Consider the following 14,550-nt stretch of genomic DNA (forward strand, 5'->3'; position numbering starts at 1 on the left):
AGTAATTGTTCTATGCTTCCCACCATAAATGGGTTCCAGCCATCGTCTGCCGGCGGTGTGTCTGTGTCTGGTTAAGGTGTTAAGATACGTTAAACATATTTAAAAACGAAGAAGGATACAACAAACAGTTAAATACTTCTACAATTGCGGGTGTGCGCTAGGCGGCGTATAAAACAAATTGGTGGGTTCGGTTCGATGACGTCGTTAAGGTAACTTATGTTGCAACGCGCGCGCGTTCTTCTTGCCGAGAAGACACATTATGGACCTTGTGCTTAACTTCCAGTTCGGGTGGTGCCCCTAAGTGGCATTAAACCCCACTAAAGGAATAATAGGAGACGGTTGTGATTCGGTGCTGAATCGGACCGCTTGCCGTTGATAAATGTAAACATGGTGGGTTCAACAAATATTCGTCAACTAATCTTAATGTACTCCCCCTAGTGGATTAATGGTTTAAAAAAAAACTCAGTGAACTTCGTTACCCGTTTCGTTTTCCCTAGCGTTTTGTCTATGCTTCACAGTGGTGATAGTAATAGGTATTAGGTGTTAGTAGTAATAGTAGTAGTACGAGCGTTCCGTGCGCCTGATGCGTTTTGATCGAGGGCCACCTTGCAGCTAAATGCTAATGCGCTCTACGACGATTCTGACGGTGCGTTACTGTCGGCGATGATTTCCCGCTTGATGGGGATGTTGTAGTCTTCCTTTAACTTACCGGGTGCTGGCACGATGACACCCTGCTGCTGGGGTGGTATGGAGGGTGGGGCCGGTTGTGGTGAAGGTGATCGCGATCGTTGCGGCGGGGCCCGTACAACGGACGACGGAGGTGGCGATACCGAAGGACCCCGCTCCTCCGAGTCACGCTTCGGGCCCATGGAAAGATCCTCCACGTGGTCCTCCTGTCCCTCTACCGGACCCGGACCACTCGGTGGTCGTTCCCCACAGTCACTGCCTGCATCGTCGATCGAGTCCTGTTCCATCGGATGATCGCGCCTGGCGTAAACCGGATCGGACCCATTATGGTGATGGCCATCCCGATGAGGATGACCCTCGGCCAGATCCCGTTCTCGCTCTCGCTCTCGCTGCTGTTGCGCCGGATGGTGCCGATCGTCCTCGGGTGAGCTCATCGAAACCGAGCGCATGTACTTCATCAGCACGCTTGGGCTGGGCGATCGTGCAGTGCCGTGCGTGCCCGGGGACGTACTCATCCCATTAACGGCCGCATGAGCCGCCGCGGCAAAGGCCATCGCGTGCAGTGCCTCACGGCCAGCAATGTCTCCGCCGCGGGCTTCCAGCGCTTGCTGCAGAAAGGAAGGATCGAGCAGGGCAGCGGCAGGATGCGGGATCGTAGGTGGCAATCCGTGGTGACTACCGTGCTCCAGCTTAATCATGCGACCGGCGTCATGGTGCGCCATGGCAGCCGCTGCCGCAGCAGCCGCAGCCACCGATGCGTCATCGTCTTGCTGCTGCGACTGTGATGGCATCTGCTGATGATGGTCGCCCGGATGTGAACCGCCCGGTGCACCACCGCCCGGACCGAACATGTGACTCGCACCGCTTAACCCGTACGGAAACGACGCCGGACTGCCGCTTGAGCTGGGCGATCGTTTAAGCGCCCTGTTAATGGGCCGCCCGGTGGTAATGCCCAGTTTCTTCACCTTATCGTAGAGGGTGCGGGACGGGACACCAAACTTGCGCGACGCCTGCAACGCACTCATGCCCTTGCGCACGCACTCGATCGCGTTCAGAATGTCCGTGCGGGTGTACTGCTTGTAGCGCTTCCATTCCGGTTTCTGTTGCTGATGTGGCACGTACGAAGCCAACCGAGCATCGCCGCTGAAATTGTGCGGCGAGTCCAGCAGCTCATCATCGAAGGATTTGTCCGCGTATGGCGAATGGGATGGTTCCTTGATTGACTGGAGGAACGAAGCAAAAGGATACAGATAAGTTATTGGTTTGCTAAATTGTTATTAACACAAGCATCATCAAGATCTTGCAGAAGTACTTTTCAAGTCTCAGAAGAGAGTCTAAGAAGTGCCTACCTTATAACCACTGCCATTGGAGTGATGACTGCTGGGTCGATCGGGATCGGACTTCATGCTGCCTTGGATCGTCTGTATCGTGGCCACTGTGGCTGCTGCACCAGCCGGAACACCTCCAACGGCTGTTTGGGAGGAATCGGCCGGATTCGCCTGTGCCAGCACGTTGCGCAGAATCGGAGTGTCACGCAGCATACTGGACATGGATTGCAGTTTCTTGCGCTTGAGCGGATTCATATCGGTGCTGGAATCGTACGCCGAACTGAGCATGCTGTGGAGCTGTGTTTGACCGAGCCCCGGCCAACCGGCAGCAAGTGCGGCGGCTGCCGCCGCTGTCGACGGTTGCGCAGATGCGGAGTTAGCACTGACGGAACTGCTGGACTGATGTGTGGACGATTGATGGTTGCCGCCTTGTGACTGTAGTGCGATCTGTGCCGATACCGAGGATACCGACGAACCCGACGTGGACTGGATGCGATGCGGAGAGGTGGCCGTGTGTGAGAAGGATGAGGAGCGATCGCGACTGCGTTCTTCCCGTTCGCGATCACGCTCTACGGCACCGGGACTGCGCGAGTATAGGCTGGAGTAGGGCGATTTATACGAGTACGGCGGCGAGGAGCTGCTGCTCTGCGCAATCGATATGTTCGTCGAGGTCGAAATAACTGGCGATGACTGGTGCTGATATTGGTGGTGTGAGTAGTGACTACTGCCGCCACCACCACCACCACCGCTGCTGCTACTCGTAGGCGGGGTGTCTTTCCACGAAGAGGACGAAGCTGTCGCCGCTCCTGAACCGGCCGTTGACGACCCTTTGCTACCGTAGTTGTTGTTGCTGGCAAGCAGTGTTGTGGCCGGGTCGCGATCGCGCATCAAATGATCTACATCGACCATTTTGTTGAAACGACCCTTCAGGTCGGCCATATCGTACAGGCCCTTCACCTCCAGCTGTTCCGCGATCTTCATGATGCGCGGTATCTGTGCTTGGGTAACGTTCACCTCACCGGTGTACATGTACTCCAGCAGGGCGCGCATCTCAAACTCTTGCACGCCCGGAAACAGAATGCTACAGTGATCCATCGGGACGTCCTGCAGGATCGTCTGGAAGTAGGGCGAGTTGGCGGCGAGCACAACGCGATGCGCCTTGAACTGCACCTGGTCGTCGACGTAGATCGTACAGTCGACGTAACACTCCATCTTGATCAGCGCATCCAGTATTTCCACCAGGTTCGATTTGTGATTGTTCCATCGCAGACAGTACGTTTGTCCTTCGCTGCTACCCATGTTGAAGGCTGATGTATGTTGTCCGCTGTACTGCTGCTTAAGCTCTGTGTAGATGCGGGAGGACTTATTCCGTCCCAAAGCTATCCGTTATTCGTTCTATAAAGAGGGTAACAGGAGAGAAAAGCAAACATTACATTGGTTAGCTATGCGCGAAGAATGAACAGCATACATTCGTCCAATCGTAACATTATGCTGATAGTTTGTGCAACAAAACTGAGATGTCTCTGTGTAGCTCTCACCGGACCCACCAATAACACTGCCAAATTCATATCACCCATCGACGGTGCTGGTAACAAACAAAAACAACATTTGCGTCGCAAAAAAACAACCCTCCTACGGTACGACACCCCACAGCATGTTGTTGTTTACGGGTTTTCTCGACGTCTCGAGGCTGCGCCCCCGTCCACAGCGTGTGACGGATTTTCATTCACCCATTCCTCACGAAACTGCACTGAGTCACGCGTAGCGGAATGTGACGATAGCCGCAATCAAGGTATGTGTACGGTGTTGTAGTTCCCTCTCTCGCTCACCAGGTCGCAACATAGCATCTGATTCACGACGCACCGTATCGGAAGCGGTGATTGCCGAAATGGGGCTCCCGGGGTCGTTATCTTCGCGCTAACGGGCGATTGTATATTTACGGCTAAACTAGTGGCGCTTTGTGCGAATATCGTGCAAAAATAACAACACATCATGCTCAGGATACTCCTTCTCTCTCTCTCTTTTGCTCTATCACTGCCGATGGCCATCATCCATTAGGCCCCCCGTTCCATTCCCGCGTGGTGTACCGTCTTATCATCCGGGTGCCCGTCTTCTGGGCAGGTGTTGACCACCACCATCACCGGAAACAAATCTCCCGGAAAGGGGTACGGCGGCGGCAGCACCGGCGCTGACTTCTGCCACCGGCTTATCTGATTATTCTTTTTGTCTTTTCAAAGGCATACGTCAGAACGCAGGCAAGCAGGCGGGTGGGTGCGAGCGGAACAGTCGTGTCGAAATCGCACATCGCGTGACCACTAAACCATGCTCCGCCAATTTTAGTGTACAAATTAGAGCCGAAGGAGTTGGCTTTATTGCTGCTGTTACGATTTTTTTTGTTTTTGGTTTTGCAAAACACATCCCTTTCGGGGTTCTATTTAAGGAATTGTTTAAAAAGAAGAAAAAAAAACGAAAAATCAAAAAAAGGTACAACACCCACAAAGAAACGTTCAGACGATCTAATATTTGCAACGGAAATGGACGAAAGTCAGGAGCGTTTGCAAATCCTGGGTTGTGTTTTTTTTTTGTTCTTGCTTTCACATTCAGCTTTCTTTTCGATGCTTATCTTGGTGTCTGAAGTAACAGAGAAAAAAAATCCACTCCCATTCCATTTCCACTCGGCCAAGAAAATTAGAACACTTGTTCGTGTAAAGCTCGAGGACGTAAAAGGGCGAAAGAAAAAAAAAAGAAAAAGAGCGTTTGGTGCCCTCTTACTATAATCCACTTCCTGATGTCCTAATTTGTCCAAAGTCAGTAGGGTCACAGCACGCACACACCGACTGCCGTTGCCAAATTTGTGCCTAACTCAAGTGCCAAAAGCTACGAAACAGAGAAAGAACAATAAAAGGACGGTATTAGGCACAAAAAAAAATCCCAGACGAAAAAGGATCGCTCATCACAAAACTGAACAGCAACATGGACAAAGAATGCTGGAATTGAGGATTAGAGTGATTTTTGCACTTTGCACACTCACACACACACACACGCGAAGATCGTGCGCAGGTCAACAAGGGATCGAAGAACAGAAATAAATCAAGTTCATGAAGTCCGTGTTCCTTCCTTCCCAACGGCTCCGTTAAATGTGCAAACGGACGGATGGAGGATTAGATACAAAAACGCAAAAACGGACCAGCCAAAAAAAAAACAACCAACCCCGGTAAGCAGTTGTGCAATATTATTGGGTTAAAAGGTTATAAGGTGCAGTTAAGCTTTTTCATGCCTGTTTCACAAATGTTTCTTTTATCTTGCAGGTACAACGGTTGAATTAAAACGATCCAAGCTGAAGAGGAGGTGCATTTGGTTGGGAAGGTTGTCCGACCTTGCGCAAACATTCACGGTGACCGTGTCCGCATTTTTCCGTCTCGGTCAGCAAATTCTCATCGGTACGATCGCACCAGCACACACCATCATCATCCGCATCATCCTCATCATTATCGCCGTAAGCGTAATGATTTATTGACAAATGCCTCTAGCATGGGATCGGACGAGACCCGTAGATGGTGGTGGGACGCGAAAGAGGGCCTGCTAGATAAACTGCACCGGCATATCAGCACCGGGATCGGAATGAATCCTGGTTAGGGGATAATGGGACCCTTGTCGATGTGTCGTACCATTAATTACTCTCGCTACGGAGCAAATGATGTTGCGAAACGATGGGACCCTCCCGGGACCCGGTAACTCCCGGCAGCTAGAAATCATGGCCATTTCTATTTTTTTTTATTTTGGCGATTCCACCGACTCTTCTCAATGTTCCCGCGTTAACGTCACCCACAAAAATCGTACGTCCAAATACCGTAACCGTGTCAGCAACTGCTGCGAACGTTTGGTTTTTCCCACGGCTATGCAGTTCCATTGCAGTTGCGCATCCTCCGCAACTCGCAAGCTCTTCAAATTCAAAGATCATCAGTTTTGATTGCGGTTCGTTCACGTCTTTTTTTTTTCATCCTTAATATTATTTTCTGGCTGGTCTGGGACGGATCTTTCTGCATACCTTTTTTGCCGTGTACTGCCACTGACTGCTGCCACTGCTCGATTGCCGAAAGGGCAAGAAAGGGCACAAATAAACTATCACTTTGCCATTGTTGGCAATCCATCGGATTGTGACCCGCAACTGAGGGTTTGGGTTTTTGGCTATGCCGAATGCCCACCAACGGAGGAGAGACAGAACGCTGTAGTTTTTAATTCAAGAGGGAGAATTAGAAAACTGGAAAACACGCCAAAAAAAAAAGGGAAAACAGTGCCATTTCGGTGAGGTTAAAGATCCTCTAAATAAAGGGTAGATCGTCTTTTCTATTGCATTCAAATGGGATGAGGTGAAGAATAGTTAGGCACAAAGGAAAAAGATGCACTTTGGTGCATCCGTGTATAGATCATTAAAAATGGGGGGTATCTTATGCAAATTTTGTACCTTATGCGACCTCGGGGAATGAAGATTTTTTTAACACGATCAAAACGGTACGATAAATGGGTGGAAAACTTTATGCAAATTCTCTTTCACTTTCGCTGTTCTCACACTCGAGGTAAGAGGAATTCTATTCTACATCTTGAGGAAACGAATCCAATCGATTGTGTGGATGATTCTAACCTTATAACAACAGCAACGACAACCAAACGTTGCATCATAGTACGAATTTCGTTCGAAATGAGTCGGGAGCTGCCCAATCTCCCGTTTCGTCTGAGGTTGATAATGATACGTGCACAATCTTGCACGATTACTCACGCGTCCGGAGTCCGTATCTTGTGTAAATAGAAGCTATCTTACACATGAACAGAATGGTTTGCGTCCAAAACTATATATTTGCCTTGTTTTGCCTCAAATACCAATACCCCCGTGTCGATACAAGGTTAAGTTGGTTTATTGCAATGGTTGTGCCTTTGCGCGACTCACCAACGCAACGACATTTTGCTAGTTCTACCAGCCAAAAACCCAGCACTGCCAACGCAACTAGAAGCTGGTACCCCAAAAATGCATTCCCGCAGCAACAGAAAACTGAATCCCGAAAAGATCAAATATCCAAACACGACGATGTCCAAGGATTCCTTGAAACGGCACAACATCCTGCGGGAAAAACGCTTCTTGCGTTCCAATTCCATTTCCCCAGACGGAGGAGTGCATCTCTCGTGTGGGCAAACATCTGAACAGCACACTTTGCAAAGAATTCGGCGGTTAGTGTAAAAGAGGGAAAAGGCATTTGCGCTTTGTTCGCTCTTTGCGTTGGTTTTTGGTTTCCTTTCTTCATCACACCCACTGCAATTGTGCAACGGTTGTGTAGTTTCGCCTTCAGCTGGCCTAATTCTGGCGTTTTGTGGCGGTGATGGGCGAAACAAAAAGAGCACGTCTGATATTTTCGGGAGAGCAACGACAGCGTGGGTCTGTTTTGCTTATGCTTATCTTTACATAAGACATTTCAGACAAAGTTCCTCCATATTTTTGAACCGGATCTTCAATAGATCGTGAAACAAAAATGAAGCTGAGTATGAAAAGGGGAAAAATAACTTACCTTTCCGGTTACTTTCGTTTTTCGTTGCTTTACGCCGCCAATTTCAGGATCGCTTGATAGACATACGGACACACGACGCACGTACGCCAAAGTTCACGCTCATCACGATCGCGCTAACACCACCAACACTAACACTTTCTGTTTGTTTGCTTCGTTTTAGGATGTGTCCACACGCGGGAGTTGGAATGGAAAACGTTTCAGCTCGCGAGAACAATTCGCGCCCGTTTTGGATGAAGGTGGGATGAATCTTTGCGAGGGCTTTGCGACTCTCAGTGCAAACAAAAAGGGGGAGGAAAAATTTTGATAACCTCAAGCACAGCTAGGTCCGAAAAAGTTATTGCAGAAATGTGTGGAACATGTGCACGGCTGAGCCCCAGGACACTCCAGGACGAGCAATGAGCTAATCCGGTCTGGGCGGGGTGAGTTGCAGGTGCACGCGACTCGCGGCACTTGAAGTTCTAGCCTTGCGTTTGTTGTGTTTATGCTGTGCGAGGTGAGGGAGTTGCTGTGAGGCTTGTTTTTTTTGGTTATCCTTTCCGCGATCGGGAAGATGAAGGAGGGTGGGAGAGTGTTGAAAGGGTGGGGACTTTCGAGGAGACGCGCGCGCGACTTTCTACGCCACTGTTACTTGTGCGGGCACAGAGATTTACGCCGTTTCTTCCTTCTGCTTCTTGCGCGTTGTCGCGTTATATTCGTTGCTGGTTGCTTAACGCTTTCTACTGCGTTTCGTTGAACAAAAAAAAGCAAAACGATCGGTTTTTTTTTGCGGGCTCGTTCTTCACTCACTACACTACTTGGCAAAACGTTGCAATGTTTTACTGCCTTGTTTTGTTTTGTTTTGCTTCTTGTTATGTTTTAATGCATTCAAGTATTTTTTGTTTTCCACTCACACACGATTCGATTTTTATCACTAATGTTTCGTTGCGTTTTGGGGGGTGCTTCCAAAACCTTTTTTTTTCGCTCTGTTCGCTTACTTCGTTCTACACTAACCTTTCGTCTGTCGTTTAACCATCGTGAACTGCACGGTTCCACTTGCACACTGGCACACTCACTGCAAACGTGTTCCACTTTCCGTGCGACCACACATCCGGACCTCCGGGAAGGTCATCTGCGCAAACTTCCGCCACGGTGCGCTGCCTGCCTGCTGGGTTGGCGATCATCCGCCAGATGTGGGCTGTAACGTTTGTCGAATTCGAACACACCTACGACGAGAGGGGAGATATGATCGCGGTTAGAAGGCAGCACTTTATGACTTTGTTTCGCACTTTGATGTTCGAACAGTTTCGTACCGTGTTTCGCTTTGATTTTGTGATTCGACAAAACAAATATGGGAAATAAATGCTATATTGCTTCTTGCATAAATTACTAATGCACTTTCGCTTGCACCGACTGTTCGACTGGGGTAAACCGAATTTTTAATTCAATTTATTCTATAAAACCGATTTTTGTTTGTTTGTTTGTTATTGTTGCTGTTGTACCGCGAACAACACCCTTCAAAACTGCACATGCAATTTTGGACTTTGCCCGTTTTTCGATGGATGCCTGTCGGTCGGTCGATCGTCGACGTGCTTGCCAATCAGCGGACTTTTCGCTTCTGATTCCGAGAACGGTTGCGGCCAAAACCAGAGCCCACCGAAAATCGCCGAAGTCAAACCCTCGCGCCTAGACACTGGCGAAACGCAGGGGGCCACGGGTTGTGGAAGAGTGCTTCACGTAAAAGCGGTTCGTGCACACTCTGCACGAAGACCTGCCTCAGCAACGGGCACTCTCCTGGTCATGGCACCACCACCATCCCGCTGGTTTCGCGCTGTCCCGCTCTAGCCTGGGCGAATTTTCCACTGCCCCGCAAGGATGCTCGTGTGCGATCCTTTTCCAATGTCACTCATACCCGTCTCCCGTCCCTTTTTCACATTAGTGTTTTTTTCCGATTTGGAAACCCTTCGGATTGTGCGTTTTTGTGGGCATGGTGAGTGAATCTGTGGCCCTTTTTCCTCTCTCTCTCTCTCTCTTGCCTTCTCTCTTTCTTGCGCTCCTCTGCGCACAGGAACCCACGGCTAGGGCGCATTTTTATGCTGCACCGCGCAGCATCGCAATGGGTGAGAAAAGGTAGGCAGAAGGTAGGCCTTCTCCTACCAGTACCCAGTACGGACCGACCTTCTCACTTCTGCACAAGCCCATTGCCCGTGTCGTATGCATCAGTCTAGCCCTTCGGTTATGTGCCCTTCGCACAATTTTTTTTGGAAGGGACTTTTACTGGTGGCCACTCATCCACCAACGTCACCTTCCGTTTCTTCCACTGCTCCGTGCGCTCACGAGTGCACTCACGCACACCATCTTCCCGTTCGCCCGAATTATGCATGCGAGCAAATTCGACTGCAGCGGCCAACATAAACGGCCAGCATAAAGCCGTAATTCGGGGTGGGGGAAAATCTATGTCGAGCTGGGTGCGCAAATCGGCACTGGAGGGGAGAGACAGAGAAGAGACAGCGATGCATCGCGATGCGTCGTGAGTTCTACGATCGCGAACAAGTGAAAACGCATTCGCTTCGTGAGTGACGACGACGTATGCTGTGCGAGATGCATTTTTCGGGTTTCTGCGCGATCACAAGTGGATGACGAGTTGCGAGGTGGTGGAATGGAATGGCCAGCATATCTACACACACACATACACCATGTTAGAGAGTTCGGAACAAACACGGCCAAATTACTGTTGTCGGAGGCAAGTTTCATCACAACAAGACGGCGATAGAGAAACACGAGAGGTATCTATCGGCCTGCTACGCTGTTCGACGCTCTATCTATCGCTTCTATCGTTTCATCCAACGGATGCTTAATTTATCTTTCTTCTTTCTTCCTTCACACGCTTTTCCCTGTCTGTCGCACTGGCGTGTGCAGCCGGAGGTCAGCATTCGACGTGACACGCCACGTCGATTATATTGGCGCATTCGTTGACCATTATCGTTAGCATCTCACCGTACCAACACTGGTGCAGCTCCACACAAGTGCAGGCTTATGGAGGCGAACCTGAGGAAGTTGTTTATGGTGTAAAGCAGTATTTTTCTTGATATTCTGCACATGTTTTATGTTCACCTTCTTTTTTTGCCTTAATAATAGAAATATTTATGCAATGCAATAAACACTCTATAGAACAAGATATTATTATTTCTAAATATTTCATCAAATTTGTTTTCATTAACTTCCGTTAAAATATCAATTAGCAAACAAAATTAATATATATGTTCTAATACAATTTTGTTGGTAATATTTACAGGTTCGAAGGGGACGCCTGGTGCCTCACGAAGCAGGTGCCTTTGGTAAGTGCTATTAATTTTTGTTATTGCGATTATTGTTGTTTTATGGGGTCATTAATCGCATTGTGAAAAGTTTTGGCGCCATTTAATATGAATATGTTGTGCAAAGAAGCTTACAGCAACTGTATCTTTTGCTGAAATTTTAGATCTTCAGTTATCTATTTTAATTATTTTTGTATTCTGTTCTGTTCAAATGCACAATATAAGACAGTAAAGCGAAAGTATTTCCCAGCGTTCTATAAATTCATTTTTGATATTGGCATTTGCTTTAATTTTGTTTTTCATACTGAGCTCGATTATGCCTTAAGTTATTCAGCCCTTATAGTATGACGGTATATTAGTACATAGGCACATCGTGTTCCAAGGACTAGTCTCGTTGTACTTGATATTCTTGATCTACTTTTAATTTAAAGATCGTAGCGGAGTAGAATTTCTTGAAGAATTTTCTTCAAAATATCATGTAAAATTTAAATATTCTATCTTTATTTAAATATTCTATATTTTGAATATTTAAAGATAGCTATCAATTTATTTATTAATTCATTACATTTATTTATGTATGCATTTATTTGGATATTACTAGTACTCCTCTTTGAGGCCCACTAGTGTGAGTACTGAATCATTAAAGACCCATAAAGATTCAAGGAATGTGTATTAAAGTCTATTCCTGCATCTCCTGTATTAGTCTATAACTAAAATAAATTGGCACAAAGATGTTCATAAAGGAGTTATTTAAATTTGCAATGTAAAAAAATACAAAAAAATAAGAAAAATGAGCCGTTTCGATATTTATAGTGAATTTTTCTATTAGGAAAACAATCTAACCTTAAAATCACAGGCTATCGTGGCTTGCTGTTGCGGATATGCCTTAAAACGTATAAGGAATACTGCCTTTAGGTATGATTAATCCAATTGTTTGTTGGAATATTATTCGATAAGATAGGCAATTTTGCAGTACATGAATGAAATTTTTGGAACAGCATAGAAATAGTTTTTCAATGAAACTAAACCTACCCCAACAGGCGATTTGGTAGGCGAAGCTGTCGTTTTAATATTTGTGTCATGCGTCGTAACGCCTCTTTTTGGATTTTTTTTATCAAATGTTTAAAAAAATCCTCAGGAAAAAAACACATTTACCCCATTTGCTTATTTTGCTTTTCTTTTTGTAAGTAATTCGCGCTGTACCCTTACATAATTATGAATGAGAACGGGGTAAAGCGAGGAAAGCGAACTTAAGCAAGAAGGACAAATTACCTCCTTAGAGCAGGGTACCAAAACGCCAACACAATGGTAAAAATTGACAAAATTGAACGAAACGCGCTTATGTGAGTGTTATCTTGAAAGTGAAATTAAGGGTATCGCCGTGGTATAAATGGGAAAACCCAAACTTTACCCCGATGAGGATGGGGTTAAAAACCTAAGGGAAAACGATACTGGTAGCGTGGTAAAGAGCTTCCAGTGAAACAACAGCGTAGGAAAAAAAGGAGCTGAAAACATGGCACACAAAAGGATTACAACTCGCCTTTTTTCCCCGCGTTCCGCACCGAACGGGAATGATCGAAATCCGAAGACACTGCACCACTTCAGCCGAAGATTTTTCTCCGTTTTCTCTCTAAACGGAGCTTCCTTTACCTTACACTACACACGAGCGTTCGAATCGCCTCTTCAGCGTACCTTTCTCTTTCCTGTTTTGGGATACGGTGATATTTCTTTTACGACACTCTCGAACCCACCGTCCCACCGGTAGGGGGTGCGTTGGGAACAAAAGGGAAGAAATTGCACATACACAATTATTTGCTTCCCATTCAGATTCGACTCGAACGGTGGAAAGTGCATACCCCCGCCGTGGGTCGATTATACCCTTAAATAACCACAATAAAAGAAAGGCATAACAACATTGCAGTGCAACATAATAATGCTGCGGCATTTTGCGGGTAGGGACTGGATGAGGCAATTTCCTTTCTTTTCCCCTTTTTGCATTCTCTTTCCTTCTTTTGTCTAGCGTCGAACCGGCTGTTGACAAATTCTTCAATACAATGGTGTACGAACGTCACCGAGGACAGAGTGAATGGGAGTGATTCGATTGTAATTTTTGGCAAGTTTTGAACAGAGTACAATAAGCTGTTCTTTGCAGATAAGAATCGAATTAGGGTTGTGGATTACAAGATTGTGAGCATTACTGATCCTGGCTGCCATCAAGTATTTAATTGTTTGTGTTGGAAATACGAATAATTAAAAGAAACACTTGATGATATTAATTTCGCTGATTTAAAGTGTTTTAAAATTGATTTATACAAGCAACTTCACTACTTGAAACAAAGTAAAACGTGAAAAATATTTTACTATGCTCATATACTGAAAGATTACAATTTCTAACAAATGTCATGCTTGAGTGTTTCGGGTCGCACACGATCACGCCTAGCTGGAGCGATAAGAGATCGGCCAGAAATGCGTATATTCACCCATACCCTTACATACATGCACACACACACACACACACATAAGCGCACCGTGCCGTGCACATAATACGTGCATTGACTCGCATTGCATATCTCACGCATCGTCACGCTCGCTCTGCCTTACGCACGTACAGCACAAACCTACGCAAACTGCAGAACCAGTTCTAATTTGACAGCCAACCAGTGAAGCAATAGCGCGTTCCCCGTTCGCACCTCCCCACTTCACTCCTCCCGCATTACCTCCCCTTGTTACATCTTCCAAATTCACGAGCCACCACCAACATAACATTCGCGCGGTGCATCATCGCGGTTGGACGTGGGGGAAGCTTCTGGACATTTTGGAAACGTATTCCGGACGGTCAATGCACTTTGAGTTTTTCTCGTCTATTGTCGATGTGCGTGTGTGTGTGTGATGGTGTTTTTTTTGCCCATTATTGTGCGTCCCTTACGCCCCATGGCTACGCATTTTGGGGTGGCGGCATGCATCAGGCGGTCAATTGAACCGCACCGATAGAGGTGCCACCCGAACATGAAGGCCTCCCTGAGAGGGACTTCTGATGAACGTTGGCACGTTGGTCTCTCTGTTGGGTACGAATATTTTCCTGCAAGCGGTCACTGCTGTTGACATACTCATAACATTTTACTGATTACGGACCACCGTTAGGCTAATTGGTTTCCAACAATTATGTTATTATTGTTTTTGAAATTGATGACATTTAGCAAGAGACTGTTCTTGTTTTAAAGTACCTAAAGTACGTAAAGCATGTTATTATTGATATTTCTTGGTTAAAATTAGTATAATAAGGGCATTAGCAACAATTTAAATGACAAAAAATAATTAATAATAATAAAATGCTTGATTTTTATATTTCTTTAAGAACATCATGACTATATTGCTAATAAATATACAATTAAGTATTAACTAATACTCACAAACCAACTTATAACCAACAAAATTAATAATCATTAGTTTAAAAAAATGTATACAAAGCCTTCAAATTTGATTACTTTATTGATCTGTTGATGTTATTTAAAATTACTTCTTTTGGTGTAATACCTCAGAATTTATTATTAATTCGTGGAAGTACGTAATCTCTATAACATTACGTTTATTTATACGTTTGCGGAATTATTTATTTGTGATTTATTTTCATAGATTTTGATAAAATCTAAATGTTTAAAAAACCAGCAATTTAATAAAAATAGC

General features: G+C 46.1%; 1 protein-coding gene across 1 annotated transcript; it reads right to left on the reverse strand.

Annotated features, from left to right (window-relative positions):
- Positions 1 to 629: 629 nt before the first annotated feature.
- Positions 630 to 3,314, reverse strand: LOC128298400 (protein bric-a-brac 2-like). Its single transcript, XM_053034150.1, has 2 exons — positions 2,037 to 3,314; positions 630 to 1,910 (listed from the first exon to the last, which is right to left on the reverse strand). Exons 1-2 carry the CDS (start codon positions 3,312 to 3,314, stop codon positions 630 to 632), a joined length of 2,559 nt encoding a protein of 852 aa, XP_052890110.1.
- Between the last annotated feature and the right edge of the window lie 11,236 nt (positions 3,315 to 14,550).

The sequence above is a fragment of the Anopheles moucheti genome, chromosome 2, assembly GCF_943734755.1.
Source record: "Anopheles moucheti chromosome 2, idAnoMoucSN_F20_07, whole genome shotgun sequence".
NCBI classification, from domain to species: Eukaryota; Metazoa; Arthropoda; class Insecta; order Diptera; family Culicidae; genus Anopheles; species Anopheles moucheti.

Bases quoted from the DNA above. Each gene is read 5' to 3' on its own strand.
- LOC128298400 (XM_053034150.1), bottom strand. From the start codon at position 3,314: ATGGGTAGCAGCGAAGGACAAACGTACTGTCTGCGATGGAACAATCAC. The intron at 1,911-2,036 runs GTAGGCACTTCT...TCGTTCCTCCAG, and splicing joins CCAATGGCAGTGGTTATAAG to TCAATCAAGGAACCATCCCA.